We start from the raw sequence: 25,903 nt of genomic DNA on the forward strand, positions 1-25,903 counted from the left end.
GAATTAGCTATATGGATGATTGTTGCTTGCACGTAAATTGCTGACTTCCAATTGAATTCCTCGATTTATTCTGAGAATTTTAAAATTTTGAACGAAGCTCTACCGTCAGCATTAACGAATTTAATGCATTAACAATTTCCATATTGATTTTATACTGAAATCAAGATATGAGTGAATATTTATGGTAGAATTTCGTTTAAAAATTGTAAACGCTGCCAAAAGACAAAGAATTCAATTCTTAATTTATATTTTTTGAGAAAGAACCATATATTTATTTTGCAAACTAACTGAATGAACAATTGTATGACTGCGGTCCCTTGCCACAAAGAGGGGTAATAAGAGACGAGGGTCTAGGTTCATGCTTCAGGATTTCGGCCGTTACAGATTTTGCCAGTCCATGGTGTTGGCCTGTGTTGGGTCCCGAAACTAAGACTTTGTGAACCCACGAATGTCATAAAAGGAGGAGAGCAAGGAAACGTATTTTCGGCATTAGGCCTGGGTAGGAAAATCTCAGACGAAAATTTTGGCCTTTGGTCTCCCGGGTATAGAAACGTCCTGCCGCATATTTTCGTCATTAGTAGCGAAAGGGTTAACTCTTTATAGAATGTGAGCATTTGGTTAGCTTGAACCCTCCAGTAATTTTATTAAGTCAACCATCAGATTCCCATGGCATTTTGGCTACTTTGTAGACATCGTGAATGCGGTTTAGACATTCTCCGGACAAACAAGTCGCCTTATTTCCTCGAGTGTGTTTCTTTGTGGAAATCATGAATTTTCTCCAATTCATGGGCGATTTTCACCAACTGAGACGCAATTTTCATCATTTTTTTCCTTCTGCTCTGCATGAAATTGTTTTTCGAGGCGTATATTTAAGCCGTAATTTTTTCACGACATTGGCCGCTCACCGACGCGACTAATTTCCGCGGGCCGCCGTTCCCGCCACAGCGCCGCGAAATCCAGAGAGTCGTCTTGTCGGAAAGTGGCCTGAATTTTACGGCGCTGTGCCGGGAACGGCAGCTGGCGATAAGTCGTTTCGGCTGAAGCTGCCACAATGTAGCCCCGTGTGTATTTCACGGAATAGAAGGCGCACAGCCACTTTTTGCCGCTTTCGGACTTTTGCTTTGCTCCGGCCATCGTAACGGCACGGCACTGTGCTTTCAGATAACCATTGGTCTCAATGCATGTCTTCAAGCTAATCGAATCGCGCAGTTGACGGCAAGGCGTTGATGACGGTCAGCAAGGCAAGGCTCAATCCGGCCCGGCGGTGCGCCGTTTATGGCGTGAAATACACACCGTGCTACCTTGAGGCTACTTTCAAATGCGACGACTTTTCGCCGGCCGCCGTTCACGGCTTGGTTCAGTGAAATTCAGGCCACTTTCAAACGAGACATCTCTCTCACTTTCATACAAGACATCTCACGGCGCTGTGCCGTGAACGGCGGCCCATGGAAATTCGTCGCGTCGGAAAGCGGCCAATGCAGTGAAAAAATTACGGCTTAAATGTACGCCTCGAAAAACAATTTCGTGGGAGGAGCATGAGCAGAAGAAAAAAATTGGTGAAAATCGCGTCTGAGTTAGAGAAAATCGCCCATGAAATGGAGGAAATCGCAATTAACACGAAATTCGTGTATTCGCGGGAAAACCCCGGAATTCGCGTTAAAATTCGCGTTATCGCATTTGCGACTTTTGCATGTCCCTAGTTATGTCTGTGCTAAGCTCCTACTTTTGAGGGGAAAAATTCAGGTTTTTTTATTACAACACTCATGCTACGGGGTTGTAAAGCTTGCAAATGCAATGGCAAATGAAAATGGACAAATGGAAAAAGTTAACAGTTGGAGATTTTACGAATAATTCCATCCAGGACAAGGTCTAACAAAATCACTAAAATTCCAGTTTTTTTGTTCAATCTTCTTATGATGCTCGTAATAATGGCAATCTTCTACATTGTAGTAAAATCCATGTTCACGGTGAAAATAATTTTTATCGTGTAATCAAATTAACCACTCAAAGGATAGGAGGAGATGGAGTGGAAGGAAAGCATTCCTATATTTTCTGGCTAATGGCAAGTAAGTGCTGCAGACCATGGGGTTGGTAGAGATAGAGAGCAGGAAATGGCCCACTGAGTATATGCATGCGGTGGGCACCCATGTTTCGTCTAAGCACACAAAAGTCTCAAACTTTGCCATCCAATGTAGCAGATGATCTAAATAGGAAGGCAAGGACTATGTGCTACACAGTGTGAAGTCTCTTTTCTTATTTTTATAACATGATTAGCAAGCAACCATATTTCTCCAGAACCTTAACAAATTTTCACAGGACTATCAACTTTTTCCTCAGCCAGGAAAGAGCAGAATCAGTTGCCACAAATGAATAGCTTGATGCTCATTTTTTATACATGCATCATTATGCACAATAATATTATCAAAGTGAGAAGCTGAAACATGGTCAAATTGAAAGGAATTGGAGGTCCCAACAGTATTCTTGCTCTTGAATGACTTCATGGCCGTTAGCAAAGCAAAACCAGTTTCATAAAAATAGGAATCAGCAGGAATTCCTTCTAAAGACATTTCTTAACCATGAATGACATGAATGGAGTGAGGCTATGAGTTTCCCATAAATAGGAGAAAATAAAATTTAACAATTGAGAGGATGGTTATAAGTAAATGTTGCACTAACAACATGAAAACTGTCAAAAAGAAGGCCTGAATACAACAAATACTGATCATGTTTTCCTCATTAAAAGTGTATTCCAAAATGAACCTTTATTATACAGTAAGCATGAGTAATATATACTAAAATTTACCTTGAGGTCGAACCTCTGAGTAACTCGGGATCCTCGACCGTAGAAAAGATTCTCCATAACAAGAAAATTTGCACGTAGAATACTTCCAGTTGAACCAGTATTTCGAAAAGCAACCCTATATACACCTATAATCTTCCCCAAAAGTGTTGGAGGAGGAGTAGAAAAATTTTTAGGATTCTCAGCATTTTGTGACACGCTTGAGTGTTCATAAGCTCTGCGCATATGCTCAAAATATCCAGGAGCAAAACTGAGAAAAATTTGTACCTCCAACCGAGACATATTTTTCAGAACAAAACGATCATCTGTAAAACAAAGAAAAGAAATATGAACATAAGATAAGTATAAGCTAATCAAAAGTCATATTTTCAGTTTTTTTCATTATCCACAAGCAAAACTGCGCAACAAACAATGATATTTTTCAATCCTATCAACAAACACAATACAAGAGACTTCTTACTAAGAAGTTCACGGGACCAAATATTTGGAGGTTTGCATTAAGGAATGTCATAAGAACGTTTCTTTTCAGAAACATTGAAAATAATACATTGTAATTTTAATGATATACTTGTAAAATACATATATACCTCATACTTTTTAAAAGATTTTCATGTTATCATGTGATTACTTTAATTATAAGTATAAATATTGAATAATTTAAGGCTTCCAAATATGTATTGATATGATCAACATATGCCATGGAATTCATTCCAGTGAGCAATGAGAAAAATCACATGCTGCATCATTCTTAATCCAAAGTTTCATACCTAAAAATAATTTGACTCTGAAGGGTATTTCCCCGAGTGTGCAGCCATAATACCCACTGAGTTTAGCGGTTATACAATGAAAATATTCTACTGGCGGGACTGAAGTCCAAACCTTAACGAAAATGATGAGTACAATCAGACAAGAGAAGAAGCATGGATGCTGTATACCGGCACAGTGACTTAATTACTGATCATATTAAAATCTATCACAAACTGTTATATTAATTTCAGCCAGCATAGAATTCATCAAGGAAGTGCAGTAAGTGGGCAAAAATAGCCTATCAAGTGATATAAAATGCCTCATCTTAGAATTCTGCCACTAATTTTTGAACATGACCACAATAATTGCAAAATATGCGTTGTGCTTCTGCACAATGGGATGCTATTATTGCATGGGACCATGAATTAACTTGGTAATGACGGAAACTTCATAATTAAGTTGTTCGTAAAAAACGAGAGTTTATTGCATTCCGACATACCAATGGACATACCTTTGGTTTTATAAAAAGATGATCCTGATTTGCCACCACGAGCAGTCCACTTCACACATCTTGATAGAGATCGTACATATCCTTCTTCACCATCAGGCAAAACATGCTGTCTCAAAGCAAGAAACTGCTCCGCAAAATAAACCCGGCAGTAGAAATGAGCACTAGGGTCATTGAATTGCACTTCAATATGAGCCTGTGAATAATTTAAAATTATCAATCACTCCTAAATATAAAAAAAATGATGGTAACGATAAACATTTTTGGCAAGGAAATACTCAAAACAAAGTCATCAAAAGGAATACAAATAAATATAAAATTATTACTTTATAATATCAAATAAAATAAAGTAAATTCCAATAAGCAGGAATGTCATTTCTAGAATTGTGAACAGAAGGTAGAAATTTTCCTGACATTTTCAACATTCCACTTAAACTTCCACACTATGCACAGTCGGTAAAGTGCTCACTCTTTGGGATCAAGACTTTTCAGCTGTGGGAACGTTTTTAGGAGTTCAGCATTTTACTTCATTAAGTTTGCTTTAGTCTTTTGGGCATCAATCACTAATGAAGCACAGTTGACCCCAGCTTTGTAATGGGTTTGACTGATGATAGATGCAACATACAATCTAGGCTGATTTTGCAAGTGCTTTTTAAAATTTCAAATGTTGCCAATTTTATTTTGCTTCTACTTGCACAATATGTCATCAATTATGTAATTCTACACATAAGTAGTTAACAAAACACATTTTTAACCCATCAAAATTTACATGCACTGATGCTCTTTAAACTTGATACCTCTTCCAGAAATAATACATATGCAACATATGATGTGATTTGCTTTACAATTGGTCCTTCGGAATTACAATTCAGAATGGATTAATATCATAAGGTGAGGGTATGATGTACTGCTCTTTCTTGGGTTCACTCCACCCTCACAGTGGGAAGCATAAATGGGTAAAAGACAAGCTCCTTCTTGGCCATCAAGATGAGGACCATTCGCACTACATTGAACTACATATTGTCACAAAGGAAAATTATGCAAACACAAGGATTACAACAGAGTAGGGAGCTGTGATTTTGGGGCAGACTGTCAAGTATTTCTCTGAAAATCCTCAATTTCATGCATATATGTACCACAATATTCAACTGGATATACCTCATCAAAGCAATATGTAGAGGTATATACCTGTTGTTGCAGTTGCTGAGGAACAGGAGTACTAGTTGATATGCCTTCACTCTCTTGATTGCTTGAACTATCTAGACCTGCATCAGGCTCTGATGTTCCAGCATTATTTCCACCAGCCTCATTGCTTGGGCGAGAACTTTGGGATGGACCAGAATTATGCGTTCCAGTGCTATTACTGCTGCCACCACTGTTGACAACATTTCTTCCACTTCCAGAACTAGAACTTCTTTTACACACAATAAATAGAAAATTACTTAAACAAAAGTCTAATTAACACTTCAGTAAGTAAATATAAAATAGTAAGTAAATATATAATGGCAACTTATTCCTTGCAAGAGATTTATAACAGCAACAAAAATACCTATATGTACACAATTAATACAGTAGAAGGTCAGTATAACAAGTGCTCTGAATGCCCGCAAAAATCTCATGTGATAATGGGTGCTCACTTCAAGGCAGAAGTCACTAAATTCCAATAAAAGCCAGCCTTGGTGGCAGTAGGGTAAAGTTCTTGCCCATCAAACCCAAGGTTGTGGACACCAACGATGAGTCCTGCCTGGGTAGGTTACCACTGTCCGGCACAAGGTGTTAGAGTTAGTTCATTGCTAACGGTAAAGCTCTGATATAAAGGGCCAAGGTGCTCTTTCAGGGGTAATTGGAATAAATTAATATTCATCCTTACTTACAGCCTTTCTTTTCTATACATGCAATTTCACAGAGGTAGAAAATCTGTTTTTGCTGACTTACAAATTTAACACGTTGACAGCCGTGCCGGTCAAAGTGACACATTGAAACTTCCCATCTCACCATACCAGTCAAAGTGACCAGCCACAAAACGACTGAATCCCAGGGTATTTCTTATGCCACAGGTTACAAGGAGAGATAAATTTGGCATTGACCATGATTGAAGTGGGCATTATTATGACTGAACTTTCTAATTAATTAGTAATGCACCGCTCTGAATAAATATACCTCCAGTGTTACCATGGCAGGGCTTCTTTGCCATGCTATAACCATATTTTATACCATGCTTATGATAGGCCATTTGACGGCACAATGCCAAGCACTTGCTACAATGCGATTCTCACTAAAAGACATACTTAAATGGGCTCCTACTGGACAATTAAAGGATAAAAAACATCAGCTTCTTCCAATCCACGGTCATTAGATTGATAAAAAGATCCAGATGATCAAAAACGCTGAGACCGGATGGCTAAGAATATAATTTATTCATGAATAAAATAACTATGACAAAACTCTGTACTACCTTTTGGCAGTAGGCGTAGTGCAGACTCCATCCTCACAATCTGAATGAGACTGAGTTGAAGAGGCAGTGTTGTTCATATTTTGCCATGGAAAGCGGCGAGGCCCCACACTAGTGATTTCCTGGATACAACGCTGATATTCAGAGTAAGAGAGGGCATAAGCAATAACAGAACTAGGCTCTGATTCATAAACAACCACAGGAATCCCAGTAGCACACATGGGAAGGAGGTGATGCTCTCCAGCATCCAATGGACACTGAAAGAAATTGGAATCTTATATTTGAATTCATTCATTAAGCTGATATTTTGGATTGTAGCGCGACCAGATCCATAATATAATCGTTAAATTTTAAAAGATTAATTTTCAAATTTCCTAGCAACAACCATTTAGAACCATTGCGATGACTAATTCAGGCTTACCTGAATAGGAGTGAAGTTTGAATTTGAAGGAAGCAGCTGGGACAAAATATTTTTCACTGTTCCCGATTGGCTAGAATTTCTTTTCTCATTGCAAGATATATTCACAGCTGTGATAATGGACCCCGCAGAAGAAACTGTTTGTTCATCAGCAGACATCGAATGAGTAGGTGGGGCAGGAGATGGAGGGGCAGAAAGAGGAGGTATTGAACTGCGACAACGCCCATCACCCTCAGATTTAGATCTTCCATGGCCTAAGACTGAGCCAGGAACAGTGCTAACATCACTCTTGCTCTCATTCAGAATGTTGTCTGAGTCCTTGATGCTGGATTCAAAATCACTTTCAGGACCTGGAACTTGAAAAATATGAGAAACTTCAATAATTCGTAGATGAGTGATCAAATTTAAAGAAATCAACAATGCTAAAGAAACACACTTATTGAAACATCTAACACATATAAATTTACTAAAGGACATGTTATTAAATTGGAGGGTAATTCAGGCTACTAAGGTAAATAATTTTCACAAGCAAACTAAGATGCAAACTAGCAAGCATAAGAATCAAAGAGCATCAATCAAAAAATTCCTACTAATATATAACAAAGATGGTTCAAATGCAAAACATCAAATCCTCTACACACCATATTTGCATATGTATCATGCCCCACTAGAAAAATTAAACCTTGAATATTTAAAGAAATGCCTCAAGAAAAAGTGCATGAGTCACACAGTTAACAGGCTAAAGGCAAGCAATATAGAAGTTCGAAGCATCAGGATTAACAATTGTGGAATATGGTGTGACGTTTATGTTAAATTCTACTAAAGATTGAATGTTAATTAAATTTCACTTGCGTTGAGACTCTTCTTTTAATGATTTTGAATGGATTTAAAACACAATGTGCCAACATATTTTTAATTCATACCTTGAAATGATAAACTCCACAAACTTCCATTGAACTTAAGCATCCTCTAATTTTTGCTGTGATCAATCCATTTCCAGCTACAGTTGGATTTACCCATTCACATTATTAAAGAGCAAGTAGGTTAAAAAACATAACCTACATAAAATAACCTTTGGAGGGATGTTATTCTAAGTACATGAGCACAAATAAAGCAAAACGAAAAACTGTACAGCATAAGATAAAAAGCAACAGAGATACATGAAAAATAACTATGAATTTTGGTGAACTTGCCATGGTACATAATTAGAAAACCTGAATAGCAGAGTGCTCTGTGTAGAAAGGCTTAGGGATATATGGCTTGAATTTCCAAGCAGTGGATTATATTCCATTGATTGAAATGTGACATTCACCACCATTCTCACGGCAGGCTTAAAAAATACCTAATCTGTACATTTTGTCAAACTTCTTCAATAAAGCACCTTTTTCATCAATACACCTCATGTGTTGGTGTCTATAAAACTGGAAAGCATACTAAAAGGCCCTCCCCGGGATTTAAGTTAAGTTCGAAGTAATATGAGCTAGAGTATTTCTATTTCCTTTTCAAGATTCATTTTCACCAAGGCAACAAAAAAAATCTGTAGGGGTCAAGATAGGACTGCAGGAAGTCTGGCAAACCTATAGGGCTTGTGCCCTGGCCAGGAAGTTCTGTGATGAAGCTGGTTTGTATCCTCAGTATCACTACCACGATGTATACCTCTTTTTCAGTCTTGTAAACACTTTCAAATAGAGGACTACATTCTAAGCCCCAGTAAACACGGACTTGTGGTGGACAATGCCAATGATATAAAACAAATCAATGGTTTTGATTCTGACTTTCGGATTGATGGTTATCCACTGAGGGGCTTGTCAGCAATTTCTACTCAGTCCTCTTGAATGTCTACTGACATAATCACTTGCTACCGCCTGAATAATTCATATAAACACTTAAGTGACAGACTTCCTCAGTGTAATAAAAAATTTTACAGGGCAGAAGTAAAAGCAAATTCTGTTCCCCTCCACTTAACCCTCACCCCAAAGATATTTTCCTCACAGTCAAACTTAAGGGTAGCCTTTAGGTCCATCTATAGAAAAGATTAGTGATAAATTTGAATTTAACAATAAATGAAAAATTAGCTTCACAGCTATGGGACGTTTACTGTAAAAAATTATCTCACACTCGAGGCCATCTATCATCCTGTACAGAACTATGTAACTGCAAACTGTTGCACAGAAGGTATGTAAGCAAAATTCACTAACTCATTATTAACTTGGATATTACACTATTACTTATACAAAAAAAGCAGTGGTATAAGTAATAGTATAATATCCAAGGAAACTTAGGTATGTAAGCTTTGCAAATATATTGAGTTTTTCCTTAACTACATCAATGTATTTTCAAGATTATACTTCTCAATAGGGTAGTTTCCTTCATCAAAGAAACCGAAAGGCATTGATTGCGATTTGTTACCCACAATTACTGTATTTATAATATACAAATTATTTCGTTTTAGAAATACCGGTTTAGACAAGTGGCAATGGTCCATTTTTATCCTCATTTGAAAAGGGCCAGATTGGCGCCCATGCGATGCCACTCCACGTGACGTCACAGGGACCTAGTTTCTATACGAGTAGATAGGAGTATTACATCGTCTGAGATTACCAATGCATGCATGAGGCACAGAGCTCAGGGAAACATATCTTAATAATCACCTATTAAAACTGGCTAAGGTCGGAAAGTTTTCTTCGTTTGATAAGGTATTAATAAACCTTTTTTAAGCCAAGCGCTACCAGACAGCAAGGTACTCAGCTACCCTCTAGCATCCTGCGTCCTATCAGCGCTCAGAGCCTCGATCAAGGTCACCTCACAAGGCGGGAGGGGGAACCAGAAATACGTCACACAGAGAGATTTCCTTACCCATCGCGTTTTCGCGCGCTTGAAAATTTTCACTTTTCATTTAATCGCGAAAAATAGAAATAGTCATTTAAAAATCTAAAAGCGCGAAATACGTACTCCAGGAGTAATAATCTTCCGATATAGGCAATAAAAAAATAATAGGAAACCACCCTATTCCACATAACTTCCATGTTATTTTTTCTTCTGAGATATCTTCTTCCACAATTCACGGTAACAGCTAACAAAACACAAATGAAAAGTGCATTTAAAGAAATGACTATGACACTGCGTGTTCCAAAGTTTCATGCTAATTTTCCAGTTAATACAAATTTGAACTAACACCATGCTAATTATTGCTCCAGTTTCACCAGATTCCAAACCAATTATTTTCTATGTACAAAGCCATTAATAAATGGGTACTAGAATCTCCAATAAGTTCTCTCTACTGATAATTTATAAGTAGTTGATTTTTTCTATGAGCCCGCCTTTACTCTAGATAATTTGATAGAGTACTGCTGCACAACAGAATGATCTATCATGCACACCTTAACTCTCTAGAAGCTCGAAGGCAACTGAGACCAAGTACATTTAAAAACTAACACAACCCCCTCCACCAACACCAGGGCATTAGAACATCCTGCCCACTGCAGTTATCACCATCTGGAATAAATTGATCACATTTCCTACAGAAAATACCAATTAGGTATTTCTAGTACCTAATCATGATTTCATGGAAAGAACAGGGCATATAAGTCACAGGTTGATTGGATAAAAAAGCTAGAAAATTTTAAGAACGAAAGTATGTAAATAATTGTAATACCATTAATAAAAATATTAACAAGGTTCCCACTCTACCTAAATAATGAAATTCATCTTTTTTTTCAAGTTTTCTCTGCTTTTTTTTTTTTCAGGTTGTCACGGTCTCAATGTCGTCAAATTCACGGTCCGTTTGTAAGTCAACAATAGGACAATCACCGGCTGTATATTAACTAAAAATTAATGTACACGACAGACGCCGTGAATGTAAACGCAGCAATGAAAAGTGATATCTATTATGACGTCACCTATTGTTTGCAAAATTCAGGGCCAACTAAAGGCCCAACCCAACCCCACTCTTGCCCGAATGCTGAATACCATGGCCTCCTTTAATATGCGAATACCCTTAGGACCTTATTCCCTCTGGACACCTGAAGTCCTTTTTCAATTCCTCGCCGAGAGATTGTTTTTTTGCGCACGTTGTTATTGCCGCACAGTAATCAAGTTTCCCTCACCCAATCTTTCTGAGATCGCAGAAATTATTTTATTAAAATTGTTTATAGAATGTAATAAATGAAAAAATCAATTTCATATAATTATAAAGCACTGCAGGAACAAGTGACTTTGTACGCAGTCACGCGCACAGGTGCAAAGTTAAATACTTAGTGACTTAGTCAAATATTTTTTCATGGCGAACTTCATCCTTTGGTGTATTTCATATAATTATAATGCACTTGGTTTGAAATATATAAAGACAAAATAAATACCTTCTGATACACATTATTTTCACTTTCACTTTGTTATTCACATAAACTCAAATGAGGTGAGCGCAGTCTATTGAGAGCAATTGCTATAAATTGAAAGCCTATTTGCCGTAGAAATGTTTCCTTAAGTAAAATTCCAAAGGCAAACTGATATTTCGAAGCATATGGCATGTGCCCTCAATTTGTGTGAGAACCGAACTTAGAGTGACAAATCAGATAGTTTTTGTAACTGGTTCATTCTGGGTCTATTAGAAATGCAAGTTATTTCATTCGTCCTTTTTCGAATACAAGTCCATCCCAAGCTATCACTGAAATTGAAATGCTTGGACAAATTAACAGACTTCTACCATTAAAATGGAAAATATCGGTCAATGTGTCGTTATATAGTAAGGACCAATTACTACATTATGAATATTCGTGCGTAGATAAATGCGTAGACTAAGAGACTGTGCATGCCTGACCTTGAAACGAGATTAACTTGACGAATTCGATCAGTCAATCGTAGTATTATTATCAAGATTGAGATATTTTTAAGGTCTCATGGCAAAATTCACTTCTTTTTCCAGGTTTTTTCATGGTAGACAAAATTCACGGCTTTAAGGTTTTCACGGTTTAGTGGGAACCCTGATTAAATATAACTTTAAAATTACAGTTGAAAATAAATAATCAAATACCTTATCCCTCTCACTCCGATAGGAATGTAGTACATATTAGCCTCAATATTTGCCAAACAGTAATTTTATCACTGTATAGCTGCAAAATTGCTAAACTATGGGTATGAAAATGAGTGACTGGCATATTTTAAGATAGCTTGAACCCTAAATTCACCACAGTGAATCAAAGGAAACAGTATGAATTACAACAGCAATAATGAGCCCCAAAGCATTACATCAAGTGACAGCACGACATTGTGATAGATCAAAAGTAAAGGTGGCAGAAAGATATTAATACAGGATACACAACTTAATGCTTAAGATGGCCACATTTTCACAATGTTTTTTGTCTAAGCATCAATCGTAGCAAGAAGGTAAAAAAAAATTCTGCATTGGGGACTGAAGTAAGAAATATGTTCCATACATAATCGCCTCACTAAACTTACCTTCATACAATCTTTTCATGATAATCTTACACAACTAAATATGAATTCATTGTATACCATACAAAACCGACTATCAGTTTACCACATATATAGAATCACACCTTCTTTATGGTGGATGAGTACAAATTCATTCTCATCAGCCCAGGCTTGGCATATGCCAAGACCAGCTTCAAGGCCTTCAGCTGTCGGTGAGGTGAAGCTCAACCCTGATGGAGAGGGTACCCTTAATTCAACCTTGTCACCGTAACTTTGTGATTTGCCTTCTTCACTTGCATCTCCCTCACTACAACTTACACTAATCTCTGAAAGGTATAAGCTCCAATAAGCATAAACTTTTCAACGCATCTATAAATATAATAAAATATTATCCATCGCTTAAATACCTATCATGAAGTAAAAATTAAATTAGATAAGAACTGTGCAACAAAACACAAAAATTATGGAGTTATTTTTAAGCCTCAGGCAGCAAAGGCATGCTAAAAAGCACAAAAAATTGATTCTAAAGAGAATGTGGTAGTGAATAAAAACAATGCAACAAGAAGTACTGGATAAATCTTTATAAAAACTAAAACTTGTTTAACATTGATCATTCAATCATGCATGATAATAATAATAATAATAAGCAGAAAAAATAATAATCTAAATTCATCATATTAAAAAATCATAATGATGAAAACTACTGAGTTAAAAATATTCTTACCACCCCCTTCACTTGGACACGCATTGTTCTTTTTCTGAGGTCTCAAAAATGATGGTGAGGATGGATCCAATGATGATGATGATGGAACAGAAGCAATATCATCTTTGGATTCTTTGTTGTTAGAACTGGTTGGTGAAGAAGAGGTCAAAAATGAGCTGTTGAAATCCTCATTCATGGCACTGTCCAAACTACATCTTTCAGGGATTTCCACATTTTCATCTGTTTTAATACTCTCATCTGCCTCAACACCTTCCACCAATGTGGAACAATCATTTTCTTGAACAGATTGGACAGTAACTTCCTCAGCAGACTTATTTTGAACCTGGTAACAAACAACTATCATCAGATGTGATCAGACACACACAGCTAATAAATAAACAGATTTGAATTAAATCAACACCGCTCACAAAATTAAATCGAAACTAGAAGCTAGAACATGGTGGAAGGGCTCCATAATAGTGTTGACAATAAATAATAGAATTAAAATTTTTTGTCACGATAGACAATATCACTAAGCACTACTAAAATAACATTTTGCAAGTGAGCAAGAAAGAGAAATTCGACATGTGAGTAAAGCTTTTGGATATTGCTTCATCAAATACATTGTCAGAAAAAAAGCCTGAAAAAGGATGCATTCACCTTTCCCCAATCTCTCAATCACTTTGTTCACTCATACCTCTGAGTTTGTAGAAAAGGATTTGGGCAAAATATTAACGACATTATACTAGAAATGACTAGTCCTTATTAGAATTTCAGTCCCTACAAGGACTTGATCTCTGAGAAAGGGTGCTTAATTCAAATTGTAAAGAAAAAAAATAGCCAGCTATAGAACCTTGGAACCAAGACAACATGATCTTAACTACAGTGTAGTTGAATGTTTACACTATGTATTTTATGAAGTGTTGACCATACATACCAGAGAATCAGAAGATGGCACCTGTGGAAATGGTGTTTTGTCCAGGTTACCGACAGACTCAATAGATCGACGAGCTTTTTCCTCTTTTTTCTTTAGGACAGCTAAATCAGATAAGCGGGAGTTCCACTCAGACACAGCCTCGGCAATCAATCGCTTTACTTGGACCACACAATCTTCAATTTTCAGCAGCAAATCCATGACTTCTGTAAATTAAAACAAACAATGGGGTAGTTTCCTTCATCAAAGAAAACGAAAGGCATTGATTGCGATTCGTTACCCACCAATAGTGTATTCATAATATACAAATAATTTGGTTTTAGAAAACCCAGTTTAGACGAATGGCAATGGTCAATTTTAACCGCATTTGAAAAAGGCCAGATTGGCGCCCATGCGATTCCACTCCACGTGACGTCACAGGGACCTAGTTTCAACACGAGAGGATAGGAGTTATACATCGTCTGAGGTTACCAATGCATGCATGAGGCACAGAGCTCAGGGAAACATGTTTTAATAATCACCTATTAAAACTGGCTAAGGTCGGAAAGTTTTCTTCGTTTGATAAGGTATTAATAAACCTTTTTTAAGCCAAGCGCTACCAACCAGCAAGGTACTCAGCTACCCACTAGCATCCTGCGTCCTATCAGCGCTCAGAGCCTCGATCAAGGTCACCTCACAAGGCGGGAGGGGGGACCAGAAATGAGTCGCACGGACTTTTTCCCATCATTCCTACTTACGCGTTGCGTTTTCGCACGCTTGAAATTTTTCACTTTATATTTAATCGCGAAAAATAGATATCTTCATTTAAAAATCTAAAAGCGTGAAATACGTACTCCAGGAGTAATAATCTTTCGATTTAGGCAATAAAAAAATAATAGGAAACCACTCTATTTACAGCACTTGACTTAACACTAAAATAGAAAAACTGCATTGGACAATCTTCAAAATAGTCAAATAAGCACAATAAATCCATTTTTAACCATACACCACCATTTGCCACCTCACATGGCTTTGAATTCCATTTCATGAGCTACCATATGACATCTTTCTGGATCTGCTGGATAACATGCTCGGCACATGCATAATAGCAGCCCAATAATTTAGGCAATGGCAACATTACATCCTACAACATTTCTTACCCATGGTTTAGGTTTTACAGGGGCACAAATATGGTAGTTTTGAATAATTTGACTGGTGCGCAGAATTTTTGTGTGTGCCTCATTGACTTCAAACAGTCATATCTTGGAAAATACTTGCAATGGGTCTTTAATATTTTGGACTTTTCTTAACTAAGGTTGAAACTAACGGGAAAAAATGATCAAAATCTGAGATGGTGGGCGTGGGACCCTGGTTGAGTTGACATGGAATGACCCCCATACAAAATTTGTCGTGCAATATACATACATGTCAAATAAGTCCTCAACTTACAAACATCCGACCTACAAACTTTCAGAGATATGAACATTCATGCTCAATAGAAAAATTCAAGTGTGCCCAAAATTTCAAATTTGATGCTTTTGGAGTTAGCTGATGCAACTGTCATTGCGGTGTGGACAATCTCTCACTTTGGGCCTAAAATGTGTGATGAATTCTTTGCCTTGACAAATTTAAAATGCATTGATACAACATTAAGTATCAATTCAACCAATGTGAAGTCAGAATAATGTTCAGTGTTTCACCCATTTTTGTTTCCCACAGACGGCAAAATGTTTTCAGTTCCAGTCGCATCGCACATGCAGGGATCAGTACGTGATGATCATGAGTTTGTAAAAATTGTTGTGCTGCACTGTACAGTGCTGCATGCAGCAGGAAAACTACAATTTTTGATGCCAAACCTAATTTTTTAACTTACGAACATATTCAACTTATGAACAAGGTCTAAGAATGTATCGTGTTCACCTGTGGAGGACTTACTGAATATCTATTATCATATCAACGTAATTTATGCAATATGGTCTCTACTGAACACGAGCATTAACTTCTTTTTGTGAGCTCTTCTTTGAGCTGAGGAATTTGCCAAAATGGTTCAGCTTTGGAGCAGGATAAACAATTTGCATTTGATCCACAGCTGAGTAATAAGTCTTGGTGGACTCCTTCAGCACTTTAGAGCAAAGTGATTAAGAAACGGGAGGCTCTCCTCCACTTTGATTCCCTGATTTACGATTTTAATTCAGACACAACTTGAAGTAACATAATACTGGATAATAAGTCAGTTTCATTGCATCACTTTCAGGGTATCCAGTGGGATAAAATAAGTTACAGATATGAAAGATTCTAGAAAACAAATCAAATGATCTTACTTTTTCTTTTGCCCAAAAAGTTTTGGAATGAAAAAAACACTTCAAATAAAGATGAAAACTTAATACAAATTCGCTAAGAAGTTCCATACCTTTGGCCACAGCAACTCCTTGGCTTGCTTCCAGCTTCTTTGACTCCAGTGTAGGGGAAGTCAACTTTAATTGTATTTGCTCAATTTTAGACTTGAAATAAGTTTGATCCTTCTGCAACTGAGCCATCATTGAACCACCTGGTTTTAGGAAATAAATACCTCTTGTATAAATGACAATGGGTGCTACAAAATTACCATAAAAAATGTGAACAAAGTACAGCAAACAATTTACTCATAACATCTATAAACATGCAAGGCCCTAAAATGAAACGATAGCTTCCTATTATGTACCCAATAGTATATGACTAAATAATCATTATAAATTAGTATTAAATCATTACCAAATGTGCTGAATTAGATTTGGAATAAAGAAAAGAAGGATCTGCAACGATCATTTTCACACATTTAACAAACAAAATTTCCTGAACATCAAAACTGCTAGATACACTAGTTTCCTCAGCATATTTTGAAAGTAATTAATCATTCAAATAATGACGCTATAAAATCGGGTATCAAATTTAAGTGGTTTATTTACAGCAATACCTCACTATGAAAATCAACACATTCTCCAGGCTAGAACACACATTCTTCTACTGACTAATTTTCATATGCTAATAAAACTAGCCTGAACTAATCAGGATAAAACTCAAGAGAACTTACATTTTGAATTTATGGCTCTGGCTAAAGCTGTGAGACATCAACAATTGTAGCAGAAGAAAAAGAAAATTATAAGAAATGATGGGAATGGCATGGGAACCCAAAGAATGATAAAAAAAATGAGAAAGCTGAGGATGGAAACACTTCTGAATTTCGGAATTTTCCAGATCCTCACTATATTTTATATGAGCTATAGCACTCATAAATACAATCATGCATGCAGTTTTAGGGCATTATGATAGGGTAACACTTGAAAAGGCAAATACGGAGGGGCCCTTTATAGCAAAGCTGAAGGGGTTATTAGGGAGTTTAATTCATCATGAATGGTCTTCATTATACACGCACACCAGTTGAGCCTCATATTACATATTAACTTATTACATATAATTACATAGGTATTATATTAACAGCCGTTAAATTGCAATTTGACAAATAATGGAAAATAGGACATGTATAAAGGTATAAAAGAAATTAGAAACCATTAAACAGAGAAAATGTATTTAGGAGACTGTTTACTAGGTGGCACTTAGGAGTACACTCTCACACAACAGCTATTCATGCTGTTGAGCATAGGTAAAGAAAATATAGAACAGGGGCTTTCAGTCCTTTTGTACTCATGCATTTTTTTCTCAGCATACCCCACTTCACTATTTGAGCATTCAAATTGCACACCAGTGAGCAGGAGTGAGAAAATGGAAAGGTTATAAGAGATATGATGAGATGAGAAGAGATCCTTGAACTTCAATAACACAAGAGGAGAACAGATTTGACCTTTGACGATAACATCAGTTTCCACCATAATACAAACAGTGCATCCTCAATTTTAACCCAATAATCCCACGGAAAAATATTTTCTTAAAAATCAGTAATTAATTAATATTTTAAAATATATTGGTTTCAGAGTTATAACGTCTAAATTTTATTCTTCCAGTACCAGTAATTATGGAGGTACATACATACATTTAACATAATGAAATAACTTGGATGGTAAAATAATTTCTAAGAAAAATATTTAGCTATATGATGATAAATGATATGATATTTAGTAGAGAGGTTATTTCCATAACTAGAGTCCATGTGTACACTTCATCATATACCATAAGGTTTCATAATTTTGAAGGTACATTGTGGGAGATTTTTCTTCATGAATTATGTATGGGGAGGCGACTGAGTGTAGGACTTCATTATATGGAAGTTTTTGTAGAAGGTCATACTGTACTCAAATAGTTTACCACGAGCTCCCATGTCTTTATTCATTTTATCAGGATTCCCAGTTCAGGTATAATTTTAAAACGATAAGTATATCATTTAACCCATTATTTGGGAGATATCAACACTAAACTGCCTGGATGCAGGGCCGAACATAATTTTCAGGGGTCATTCGTCAATTTAAAGAAATAGTTAGTCAATTAGGTCATTTTTAGTTGCTGGAAAGTCTTTCAGACTTTCCAGCAATTAAAAATGACCTAATAATAAGCTAAATTAGAGAAGTGTTGAATTTAGTTCGATTTTTTTTATCTGAGAAGTATTTCAAGCTTAGCAAAGTACAGTGAGTACTCGTTTAACGTCACTTACCGTTCCTGAAAAATGTGACGATAAACGAAATGACGTTAATCGAAACAATATCCCATAAGAAACTATGTAAAAAGTGAATATCAACCTCTAGACCTCACAATTCCTACGCGAAAAAATTTTAGCGTATCATATCTGGGGCATTTTTTTACGATGGGAATGCAAACTATGGCATAAATACGAGTTCCTGTCTTCATCGACGACAATAGCAGCAGTGATGTAAATCCTTCTCCATTTTTGCATCTTCCCGCACTTGCTTTTCGGCTTCGCTATGGTGGTCGCCCGGGCGAGCGTCGCCTGGGCATCATCATCGCTGAAACATCGTCGCAGTTACAGAAACCAAAATTATTGTGAACACGGCAGCAAAAAAAGTGACGACAAAAACTCCGAGTTCTACATGGAAAAATTCCTTGAAATCACTTTTTAGGTTCCTGAAAACCATTATGTCAAGTAAAACCTTGCGCAACTACCTAAGAATTAATTTTGCAGAAAATTTGCTTAAACCGTAATCGCAATTAACAATAAACACATCGTTTTACACTTCGTTTAGACGGACTGTCTACCGCCCACAAAACGAACAACCTGCAACGCCCGCCGCTTCGCGTTTTTTCTCACGCGAAATTTAAAAGACTTGACGTTATCGCGAAGCGAAGGTGCGATAAACGAATGACGATCTCAAAATTTTCGTGACGTTATCGCGAAATGACGTTAAACGGGGTGACGTTGAACGAGGACTCACTGTAATACGATCTGAAAATAGAAAAATCAACCAGACAAATGCTAATGGCATGATAAATAGATTACGAACCCCATTCTTGTCACTAAGAATGAATTTCTCAGTAAGCACATATTAATACATCAGCAAGCCATTATTAATATCTATCATAAGTGTTGACATACATATGCCAGTAATGATGGTTAAGCTTACCATTTTCTGCCTCAGGAGTTAGAGCCACGAGTTTCTCCCTTACTGTAGCAAACACCTCGTAGCCTTTCAGAGCCAATGTTTTGATTTCCTCCACCACCAAGCCTGTCTGATGACGTATTTTCTCCTCCACAGCAGCTCCACCTTCCCCATTGATGTTACCTGCAGTTCCATTCCACTGAGGGAGTGAATGCCGAGGCAAGATTTGTGGCTGAGGCAAAGAAATTTCCCAAGGAGAAATTTTGGTGTACCTATGGGAAAATACAATCTGAATAATCACAAGAGATGAATTTGTGATGACAAGCAAAGAACAATTAAGTTCTATGACTTCACCAATCAAAAACTATGCTCCTTTCTTTAAAATTTTGATAGAAATGTATGAATGCAAACATTATTAACTTATCAGATGAGAAGCCTCCCACTCACAGAAAGATAAACAGCAAAAACAGCCCATTAAGCTCAGAAACAAGTTTTCACCGTACTAACAAGGAAAGTGGCACAAAAGTGGGTCCCAGATTTCAATCAAACTTTATAGTGTTGTAATCCATTGGGAGCTGTCCACGAATCACCCCCCATATGGGGTTACATAACCAATAGTTTAAACAAAAAATGCAGTTAAACATTTACAGGGTCATTATATCCCCTTAGAAATACTCTATTAACAACAAGGAGCGGTAGCCCTGCTGTTACAGCAGTTGACTCCTACCCGGAAGGTCATAGGTTTGATCATTGGATGCATCACTTTTTTTCATAATTTGTTTCTTCCTTTCGTGTCGCAAAACTGATTATTTTTACTTTGCATACGCACTTAGTTTCCTATTACAGTAAACTCCCGATTACCCGGGCTAACGATGGGGAGAGACGGCACGAATAATCGAAAAACACGGATAATTCAAACTTTCACCTAGAAATTACTTTTTCTTTTCCTGGCCACGATCTTTTTAGTGGCGATTACGTGATTGTTAACTTTCACTTTATTGTGTGGTAATGTTCATAATCGACGTAAAGCAAACAATATATTATTATGTATGTAGCTATTCTGTTATTTAAGAGTGCTTCCCGGACTCGTTGAGATCTTTCTTCGCCAGTGCACGATCTTTTTAATGGCGATAACATGTACTTGTATTATTAATGCTCCATGTAAGATCTGGTTTTGAAAACCACGCATCCGTGGCTGTGTGATCACGGAAACAGAAAAGTGGTTTGCACAAATGCTTCCAAACCACTGCTCGACGTCGGAAACTACACTGTCAGTCACCACGCCACGTAGTCGCGTCTCGAACAAGTTGCCCCGGTTGCAACTGCTGCGCGACGTGTATCCGTGATCAAGGAGCATGGTCACGCACTGCGAGGCTTGGAAAACAGGAACAGGGTACTCTCGTGAATGCAGCTAGCGGGCGATTTGTTCCGTTTTACGAAGGGGATTCTGAATGAAATTATAAGCCCAGTGTACCCTGCAGTAATTCCGGCATTAATGCAGTAATTCCAATGATTTTGTGTCTGATTCTGTTTTTTTATAAAGATCGTTGAAAAAATTGAGCGAGAGTGAAAATCATGCACGGATAATCCGCAACCTGGATAAACCCGAGCCGGATACACCCATGTCTCGTATAGCGCAATTTCGATTAGCGCAATTTCGATATAGCGCAAATTCGTTCCTCGGGGAAACATTGGAACGCAGTGCAGCCTAATCAAAAATCTTAAACGCTCTCGTGATAAAACGTGAACTTGCACCAAGTACACACGAAATTTCTATCATTTTATGCATATTAATGTTATTGCTTGCCTTGTATCTTCTTTTCTGTTTATATATTAATCGAAATCCATTGATGTGCAATGGCCAAAAGTATTACTCGTCATTGGGTCCAGATAGCCGGCCTACTGAAGTAATTTATCTCGTCTCCTTAACAGAATGATAATAAATAATTTAGATCGTTAATTAAGCGTGGGGCTAATGAAATGAGGTTTTTTTCAGCAATACGGTTTGAGACGTATTTTTGCCGTCATAGGTTATCGGGCGATTGACTTCCAGGTAGAGGGTCTACGCTAAAGCCTTCAAGGTCATCGGTATTCACGGGGGAAAAATGGAGCGGTGGCCGAGTTGCGCATGAATAGCAGCTATGGAGTCTCAAACACAATGGCTTCGTTCCCTCCCCGCAGTCGTAGACCTTCTGCGTCTCAGGAATACAGTTCAGCAGTAGAAGGTGATTTAGATAGAGCCATACAGAGTAAATCCCAAGAGAATATGGCAAAAAATAGGAATGCGTGTAGAAAAATCAAGAATTTATCAAGAAAAACCATAAACCTAGAAGAGGAATTGAAAGAGGTCAATTGCTTTGAAAATGGAGAGCGTCAAAGCGATAATGCGCGGAAGTTTAAACTCACGATGCCTTATTCTGAATAAAGACGAAGTTAAAACATCAGTGACCTCAGCCGCACAAACTTCAACCAAGCGGTCTACACATACGGAAAGTTCATAGTGAATCAGTACAAAAAGACGAGAGTGGTAATCGCTCCGAGACATTTAGTGAAAGCTCCGGTTGGTTCCAGAATTTAAACGGCAAGCAGGTATTTTCAGTGCGGCGATATCAGGTGAATCTGCAAGCGTCGATAGCGCAGCCACCACAACATTTTCTGATGAACTCCAAGCTGTGATTGAAAGTGGCTTCTTTCCCCTCAACTAGTGTTTTTAGTGTTGACGAGACGATATTCTTTTGGAAAAGAATGCATTCTCGTTCATTCATTTCCAGGGAAGCAAAACCTGGGTCAGGTTTCAAGGCATTAAAGACTGTTTCACGTAGCTGCTAATGACTCGGAGAACTTCAAATTAAAATGATTTATCATTCATAAACTCCGCTAGCTATGAAATGGCATTCAAAGTAGCATTTTCCTGTCATTTCAATGAGTGACAAAAGGGCCTGGGTGACACGATAGTGGTTTTTAGACTAGTTTGAAAAATCGTCAACTGCCGGCAACGCATTACGAACCCCTGAGATAGCAGATGTTAGCCCACCCGCACGACAGGAGGGAATTTCAAAAGCACGTAAGAATTTTTTTTAACGTGAATAAAAGTCTTTGAATGCGAGCATACTATCTTTAAAGATGTTTTAAACTTTAAATGTTTTTATAAATAATGTTTTCTAAGGCTTTTTATGGGAATATAGATGTTTTAGAGGAAATTCAACACCCAAGACCTATGCTACCAGGAACGCATCCCTATCTTCCCAATGTTAAAACGCTCTCGTATAACGCAAATTCGTATAGCGCAAAGACCCCAAGGAACGCATCCCTTGCGCTATACGAGACATGGGTGTAATCGGGAGTCTGCTGTATTTTAATTCTCTTAATTTACATAAATCAATGAATATATACCTAATTATTTATGCACATAGTTTGTTGCTTTAGATTGCTTGCGCTAAAAAGATTGAGGTCGGGTGAAGAAAGCTCTCAATGAGTAAAGGAAGTACAATATGCTTCCAGACCTTCATCACCACCAGAGTATTTGTCCCACCAACACTCACCCTCCTACTGGGTAGGCCATGCCACAATCCTTTCATTTCTTCCTATTTAGAAACTTTACACCCATAGCTCTATGAACCTTTTAAAATATTTGAAGGCTAGGAGTTGGGCTTAGAATTTTTGATGTACGGTGCCTTTTGTTACAGAACACAACAGTTTACAATAAGCCAATCACAGCTGGCTATAAGGTATAGGTTGGCTGCCATTTCCTTCAGCCCAAAAACTTTCATGCTGGCCAGTATATTAATTTTTTTTGGAGATTTAGAGCATGTAAAATCATTTAAAATAGCAATAACACAGAACATAAGTGTGACATACTATACTTTACTTACTTAAAAGAGGCAACCATTTTCTCCTTGCAGAAATACTGATAGTGCTCCTGATGCAGGGAATGTTTACATCCATTGGGTCCACGCCGAGTGTAAACATAGCCATGAAAGCGCAGCTCAAGATACTTGGCAAATGACATAGACCATGACTCTGATGTTAATGGAACCACAGGAGATGCCTTTCATTTGATTGAAAAAAGAAATTAGTGTTTTTTAAAAGCAAGATACATACACTCCAATGTTGTCTGAACTAATAAAAAATCAAGTGCTTTACTGTAGATAGCTTAGCATATCATTTATTCCTGGAATCTGGCATATAGTACGTAGATATATATATGAAAATAAAACAATAATTTTTTTTGCTGTAATAAAACTGAAATTTGTGTTTTATCACATTAATTCACATAGCAAATAGAGTAAAACCTCTTTTCATGGTCACCTCTGACAATTGACAGACTTAGATTCCCTGGCAGAAGAATGTGCACTTGAGTAATAATTGAAACTAGGATACAGACATTTACTCTAACAGACATGACACACAGATGAACCACACAAAATAACAATGAATAAATAATATAGCAAGAAAACAAAGGATTTTATACAAAATAAGATGCTACCAAAGCAAAAGGAATTATTAATCAGAAATGATGGATGACTTAATAGCTAGGGTTAATCATTTGCATAACTTCAAAATAATACCTCCATTTACAAATTATATACTGACCATTTTGCAATCAGGACACCAGCTCCATGACAGAATAGGATTTGGCCCTCTCAATTCAGGATTTTCTTGACCTGCTGGTGAATTCCCATACACATAAGGAATAGTACGATCCAGTTCTTTTAAGGCTAAATGCACACATCCCCCACCATGCACAAATCGACGAATGTGACTGAGCATAGGGACATCACAAGTATCAGAAGGACACGAGTACGTTGAGCTGAAGCAATACCGTTCAAGGAATTTCCCTAATGGTATGTCATAATGTCCATAAAATTCCATGTGGCACACCCTAAAAAGAAAAGGTTGAATCATACAACTAATAAAATAAAACTAAGCAATAAAAAAATTCAATTTTAAATAACTGAATAAATAAGTTTTCCATAGGCTATATTTCAAGTGAAAAGGTGCTGAAATGCAGTTTAGAGGCATTCCTTATGAAATAAGGCCCAAGGCTCACTACACATGCACAAGTGCCAAGAATGGTTGTGTTTTTCACAAAGATTAATTTTTAAACTTAGTTATTTAGCAGCATACTTTGCAGGAGTCTTAGGTCATGGCCAAAATGACATTGTACGTTGGTTTCCCTTATGTTACCCCTCTTCCAGCTGCCACACCAAGTCAGGAGCTTTAAAATGAAGCAAAACCTTCCGAGATTGATTATAGCTGCTTCCAATTGGATAAAGAAGGCAATCCTTAAAAGTATGCCTCGGGCAACTTGCAACAACAAAACTAGGAACAATAATTATATCAAATCATTTTCAATCACAGGACAATTTTGATGTGTCTCAATTCAAAAACTAATTAGAAACAACATTAGCAAAGCCAACCCCACCTGTCCTTTCAAATAATGATACGCCTAAGAGTTCTCAACCACCACTAATTCTGAAGTTTCAAAGAAAAATATCCTTTGGTCTGAAATTTCTTTATTGCAGCACATTAATAGTTCATGAAAATTTCCACTTTATTGCAATAAGTCCTTGGCTAGTTTTCCAGGTAAATAATAATATTATCTAATCTGATACATTTTAAAATGGCATAACAATCCTTGAGAAATTATTAATGAGATAGGTATAACAAGAAGGGAAGCACCTCACATAAGCTCTGAAATATGTACTTGAAAGTTGTTTGGAAGCCCCTGAGTTTAGACAACACATCACACATCTAGAGGTAGATGAGCCATATTTGAACTAATACGATTTCAATACAAGTTGAACTGAAGTAAAATGAGTTCACCGATAGTTACTTACCCTTAATGACTACAGGCTTTTTTTTATCTACAATTAGATTTTTTGGCAACTTCCCCACTTGCCAGAGGTGATTTATCAAAGTTCTTAATCATCATGGAAGGAGTGTAGGAAGTTTTTTTACCTCACTCACTGCTCTTATACAGTATATGCTACCCAGTGTTCCAGAGATAAATTGGACGGATGATTCGGCTTTCAGAGAAGTGAACATTCGAGAAATTCAAGTGTGCTCAAAATTTCAAATTTGGCTCCTATGGAGTTAGCCGATGCAACGCAGTGTGGCGTGAAGGTATGCCGCAGCATGTATGCAAGCATTGATTCCTAAAAGAAACGCTCTTATGAAGTATGTTACATCGACCCTCCGGTTTTTCAGTTCTGTGAACTTTGTAATAACAAGAGTTTACTGTACCAAATTCCACCTCTGATTATCCTGTCTATATTCTTCCTCTTTCGGCACTATCTCCATGGCTACCCAAACTGTTTCTTCATTGGTCCTGTGTCATCTCACCGCCATGGCAGTTAGTTCCCTAATGTTCTTTTATCATAAGGAAG

At 37.2% G+C, this 25,903-nt stretch overlaps 1 protein-coding gene across 5 annotated transcripts in view; it reads right to left on the bottom strand.

Annotated features, from left to right (window-relative positions):
• Positions 1–25,903, bottom strand: part of LOC124156354 (1-phosphatidylinositol 3-phosphate 5-kinase) — a 69,839-nt gene that overhangs the window by 9,993 nt on the left and 33,943 nt on the right. For 2 of the 5 annotated variants that reach the window (XM_046530868.1, XM_046530865.1), the window contains exons 14-26: positions 24,108–24,396; positions 23,387–23,562; positions 19,539–19,786; positions 17,042–17,068; positions 16,382–16,519; positions 13,996–14,198; positions 13,080–13,401; positions 12,481–12,681; positions 6,929–7,281; positions 6,511–6,764; positions 5,244–5,469; positions 4,059–4,251; positions 2,804–3,105 (exon numbers count right to left, since the gene is read on the bottom strand). In XM_046530868.1, coding sequence (XP_046386824.1) covers positions 2,804–3,105; positions 4,059–4,251; positions 5,244–5,469; positions 6,511–6,764; positions 6,929–7,281; positions 12,481–12,681; positions 13,080–13,401; positions 13,996–14,198; positions 16,382–16,519; positions 17,042–17,068; positions 19,539–19,786; positions 23,387–23,562; positions 24,108–24,396 — 2,932 coding nt within the window. The remainder of the gene's footprint in view (positions 1–2,803; positions 3,106–4,058; positions 4,252–5,243; positions 5,470–6,510; positions 6,765–6,928; positions 7,282–12,480; positions 12,682–13,079; positions 13,402–13,995; positions 14,199–16,381; positions 16,520–17,041; positions 17,069–19,538; positions 19,787–23,386; positions 23,563–24,107; positions 24,397–25,903) is intronic. The other 3 variants (XM_046530866.1, XM_046530867.1, XM_046530869.1) reach the window with 3 other exon arrangements.

The sequence above is a fragment of the Ischnura elegans genome, chromosome 3, assembly GCF_921293095.1.
Source record: "Ischnura elegans chromosome 3, ioIscEleg1.1, whole genome shotgun sequence".
In the NCBI taxonomy this organism is placed as follows: domain Eukaryota; kingdom Metazoa; phylum Arthropoda; class Insecta; order Odonata; family Coenagrionidae; genus Ischnura; species Ischnura elegans.